The sequence below is a fragment of the Bidens hawaiensis genome, unplaced genomic scaffold, assembly GCF_021521415.1.
Source record: "Bidens hawaiensis isolate Kalapana, Puna unplaced genomic scaffold, B.hawaiensis_p1.1 tig00001842_1, whole genome shotgun sequence".
NCBI classification, from domain to species: Eukaryota; Viridiplantae; Streptophyta; class Magnoliopsida; order Asterales; family Asteraceae; genus Bidens; species Bidens hawaiensis.
The window spans coordinates 607115-612581 of NW_027491102.1; the positions used below are offsets into that span (position 1 = coordinate 607115).

The 5467-nt window shown below is 34.0% G+C and overlaps 1 protein-coding gene across 1 annotated transcript; it reads left to right on the forward strand.

Annotated features, from left to right (window-relative positions):
• The first annotated feature begins 1314 nt into the window (after positions 1 to 1314).
• On the forward strand, positions 1315 to 4328 carry LOC143597874 (myb family transcription factor APL-like). Its single transcript, XM_077076255.1, has 8 exons — positions 1315 to 1660; positions 1789 to 1865; positions 2000 to 2066; positions 2191 to 2242; positions 2324 to 2366; positions 2450 to 2594; positions 3508 to 3708; positions 3842 to 4328. The coding sequence occupies exons 1-8, from the start codon at positions 1429 to 1431 to the stop codon at positions 4129 to 4131; spliced, it is 1107 nt and encodes a 368-aa protein (XP_076932370.1). The 5' UTR covers positions 1315 to 1428; the 3' UTR covers positions 4132 to 4328.
• Positions 4329 to 5467: the final 1139 nt, after the last annotated feature.

The following is a 5467-nucleotide window of genomic DNA, read 5'->3' on the forward strand; positions in this document are numbered from 1 at the left end:
ATTCACATACACTTCAACAAATTAACACGTACATGATAATTAATTAAAACATTTAATGATTTACTACTACTAACTAAATAGCATTTACAACTCAATTTGTGCAAAAAAGTCATTATAGCAATTAATTATTGACCAAACTCATAAGAGTCATAAAGTTATCACCGTAATTATATAGTCACAAAATTTTACGGTAGCTTTAAACCAGTCACTATATTTGTGACCGTTTCGTTTCATCACAAGAACTGAAAAGTATAATTAACTGACAAGGATTTCATATCCGTGCAGTGGCAAAAGTTTGAAAAAATATTAAATAAAATCTCGCAAAGAGCCAAAATTACGAACTTACAATAGTAAAACAGTCTAAAAATACAAAACCAATGATGAAGTTGCGCTAATAACAACCAGGGTCGACATCACCTAGCTACTTTTCTAGATTTTGTTTTGTTTTTTTTTTGTATGAGCATATTTTTTGCATGTAGTTTTTTTTTTCTAATTAGATTTTTTTTGTTTACGGTACATATTATTTTTACAATTTACAAAAACAATTATTGACATATGGAATATATTGTTAGTAATCTGACTGTATCCTTTGTCACTAATCCATCGGTGAAAACGTACTGCGTTGCTAGTTTGTGGGTGAAATTGTCATGGTAAAAGTCGCTATATATTATTGACCTATGGAATTTATCGTTGTTAAGCCGATCACTCGGTAAATTTCTTCGGAAAATGCATTATGCCCGACCTGCGTGACGTTTGTCGATGGATGGATGTATCAGTATCACCGACGAGATCCACTTGCCGATTAATGGGTCTGTCGGTGAAAGTCTTATAACATGTGTTTGTAGTGATTAAGCTCAAAACAAAGGATGATCTAATTATTTGTCTCTTGTCTTTGTTGTTATCTATATATTACTATTAGGTTGGTAACATGTGTCTTTTAAACTAATTAACTCAATCCAAATATCAAGTTTGTATGTTTATCTCTGATCATCTCTATTCAGTTATATATTATCAGTTAATAATATGTTTTCTATTTCCAACATCAAATTAAGAAGTTAATCTAGTTCCAATCTTATTGCAAATTAATACAAACTAAAGTGAAGTGTGTACATATATATATAAACACACACATTCAAAGAGCATAGATTCTCTTCTTTTTATTCTTTACTCTTTATCCCTTTTCTTTTTTGTGGTTAAAACTACTAAACAGTGACAGTTATTAAGCTTTTCATTAATTATTAATGTAATCTTAATTGCTAGCAAAGTTAGCTTCTTCTTGAGGCGCTATAATATCAACTTAACCTCAAAAAAGGGTTTCCCATCTTTATAAGACGAACCCTATTCTTCTTCCTGTTTGCATATCGCATTTGTTCTTCGTGAATCTCTCTAGCTTACACACACACCGAGAGATCAAGAGACACGAAAAGAATGTTCCATTCGAAGAAAGCACCCGCTATGAACTCACTTCACAATCATCATAATCATCCTCATGAAAGATCCAACATGTGTGGTGCTGGTGCTAACAACAACCATGGCTCTGGTACCATGCAAGGTGACTCGGGTCTTGTGGTCACCACGGACCCCAAACCGCGCCTCAGGTGGACCGTCGAGCTCCATGAGCGATTCGTTGATGCGGTTGCTCAGCTTGGAGGACCTGATAGTATGCTAAAAATAACTAGTCTTATTTACTTTTGATTCATATATGTGTATTGTATGTGTGTTCATATGTAACATAGATCTGGTCTCCATGATTGTTGACTGATGTTGTTTGTGTTTGTAAATTTGTAGAGGCAACACCAAAGACAATCATGAGAGTCATGGGTGTGAAGGGCCTCACACTTTACCATCTCAAGAGCCATCTTCAGGTTGGTTTTTTCATATACGTAACTTACACAATAAAAATTATATATATGAATTAATTACTATACAAAAATAACTATAAATTTGTGGATAAAGGTTTGTAATATCTTTTCTTGATTTCGATCGGGTTTAAAAACAGAAATTCAGGCTAGGAAAGCAGCCTCACAAGGAATTTAATGATCACTCAATGAAAGAAAGTGAAAGAGGTGAGTTATATATATGTACTCATGTGTGTGATCATTTATTGTATCGTAATAAAAATGGCTTAAGAATCTATATATATGTTCAAAAATGCGAGCACTAATGGTCGGAATATTTTTATCCTTTTAGAACTTCAACGAAACAGTAATGTATCATCTTCTGGAATAATAAGTATGAACGAGTAAGTATTCGTTTCCTACATACAACTTGTGTATTCTATTAATATATAGTCTTAATGTCAAATTTTGGTGTAACTAAACAGGATGCAGATTGAGGTTCAGAGAAGACTTCATGAACAATTAGAGGTACATACCTGCCGGCTGATGATATTCGACTCTTTGTAGACCAAAAAAAAACTTATAGTTGGTGTTATATATATATTTTGCAGGTACAACGGCATTTGCAATTAAGGATAGAGGCACAAGGGAAATACATGCAGTCAATACTGGAGAAAGCTTGTCAAACGTTAGCCGGAGATCAAAGCATGGCTGCTGCGGCTTCTGGTGGTGCTGGTGGTGTTTACAATAATAATGGTAATATATAAAGTGTGAAAACTTTTGTATAGTACTAATACTATCTAATATAGGGAGAAGATACAGAAATATATATGAAACCTAGAATACAAAGAATGTGATTTGAGATTTGTTTTTGTATGTTACAAGTTGTTACACTTCCCTTCTGGTATTTATACTAATTGAAAATATATAGTCAAAATACAAGTAGATATAGTTAATGACTTAACTAAGTGTTACTAAGTTAACTAACTATCATTATCTAGTTAATTTTATGCTCTTAACATTCTTCCTCAAGCTAAATGTTATCAAAGTATAGCGTGAAACAAATAGCGGGATATGAATATGAAAATCTCATTCTTCCGTAGCTAAAAATAAACATAAAGGTGGAAAAAAAATAGTAAAAACTTTCAGTAAAGTGGTTCATGAGAAGCCCAGTGTGTTTTTTTCAATGGAGAAGGCCCAATCACTTAACCCATGTGGTTGGCCCAATGCTGTTTTTCTTTTGTACTATAATTTGATTCCGGAACGAACAACGTTTGGTACACTTGTTGGTTGCTACATGAAAAGAAAAAGAAATTGATTTCAGTAGGACATTAGCACATCTTTGTTGATGTTTTCAAAAATTCAGGATTTGATGCCTAATTTTCAGAAAAGTAAAAAAAAAAGGGTTCATTGTTTGATTGTATATATGGTTACAATAAACAGAAAATTCGATCAAATGCTTTGATACCATGAAATTAAACTTTTGTGATTTATGTGTACAAGCTATAAGTTGCTACAATACTCCTACTTAGGTATGCATACTACTTATACAAACAACCCACAAACAACTAATTGGTTAACCAACTAATTGTAACTAACTTATAAACTACGTACCATTGACTAGCTACATTTTATTCTTCCAACAAAGTGATTGGAAATATTGTTGCAGGCATTGGAATATTGAATATGAATATCAATGCGAGCACTAGCAGCACTAAACTTGTTGATCAACCAGCACCGGACCATAGAGGTAGTGCCATGCTTTTTCGAGGTGATTACGTGCCAACGGCTAATTTTACATCCTTTCAAGAGCTTAACCTTTATGGCACTTCACCATCACCATCTCCACCAGGCTTAGGAACTGCAGGTGGTGCTCTTCTACATCATTAATTTTAAAGTGCCATAAGCGAAAAACCAATTTTTAATGTGCATACTATATATGCATATATAGTATATGTATGGATGAATTAAGTTTTAAATGATATGATTTGGATATAGCACAGATACTGGCGCACTCCGAAAGAGCCCCTTAATGTGGACAGATAACGACGATCATCACCGACAAGGAGTGGGTGATCTGGATTCAACTGTCCCTAATCACATTTTTGAAACAAAGGCATTAACTTTAGCTAGTAGTCACAATATGGATCATCATCAGATAAAGTTGGAGAGAACGTCACCTAGAAGACCGCCATTGTCATCAAATAATTCTATGGATAACATGAAGGGCACACTCTCTACTAACAGTAACTCAAATATGTCTCCACAAGGAAGAAGCTCTTTCTTTGGCTAGCTCATTCCTAATACACACACATATATAAATATGTTCCTGTGTTAGATTATATAATATTTTACATTCGAGTTATATGTATAAATTTATAAACGCTAGTTGGTAACTTATCTGAGTGTATAACTAAATGATTGCTAACTTGGTTGGTGTTACATATTGATAGACATAAATTGAATGTAAAGAACTTATGTTTTCGGATGTATGCATGCTTTATTTTTGGTGATTAATGTACTCCCGCAATACTGTTTTATTGTTCAATTTAATTGTAGCATGTGTCCCATTTAATTCGAATAAATCATGAAGATCAGATTTTGGTAGTTTATTCACTTAAATGTATGTATATTCATCAATAGTCACCGCTAAATAAATTAAGGAGCATCAGCAATCTGCATTATGCATCATGCCAACGTTATTCCTTGGAGTATGAATCCATTGATTATGTGTTCATTTCATGCTCATTCGTGAAAGAAACTTGGGGTCGGGACTCAGGTGGCTAGGGGGTGTGACTGAGACTCTAACAGTAGTATGTGAATTCATCAGTTTGTAAAGGATATCACAGTGGAGTCGAAGTCAAAAGCCTGGAGAAAATTAACCATATAAGCATACACACTATGACACTACAATATGGTTCATATGGTAAACACGCAACACTCTGTGTATAATAAAGATTGATCATCCTACTCGAACCTAGTTGAAGAAATAATAGCCCAATCATTCGCATGGATAACCAATAGATTTGGTCTTCAAACTATAACCCGATCTCGGACAGAATGATCTTAAGGATTGCATTATAAATGTATTAGAACTTAGAAATCCGGTTCTACTTTTGGGCTTTGATATCAAAGGTTGTCATCATGTATGCTTACAGTCAGTAGCAAACCTAGGATTTTTTTTCATATGAAGTCATTTTTTTCAATGGTTAGATTACTCACAAGCAAACATCAGAAATCTTGGGTTGGGTTGGGCCTGGTGGTCATATTTCTAATAACAATGATAAGATTACAGTCATGTGAGAAGTGTCAGGTCTTCCCATACTTGAAACATAGATTTGACGGACACTTGGATTGATATCATGATTAACCGTGCTAGCCTTGGTAAAGCACCAAATACCTTTCAAGATGGAAGTAATCCTACAGATCCTGTATTCATGTCACCATTGATATCGACACATTTGACAAATGTTCGTGAGTTCCTCTATGCAATCTGACATTCGCTAAATGTTTTCTTCTATACTTCCTAAACTAGTCAACCTCATCCCTTGCTTCTAAATTTCCTTTTAGGTCCAAAGTTATCCGGCCTAAGTCATTTCAAAGAGTCAGACCATTTCATATTTGGCTCA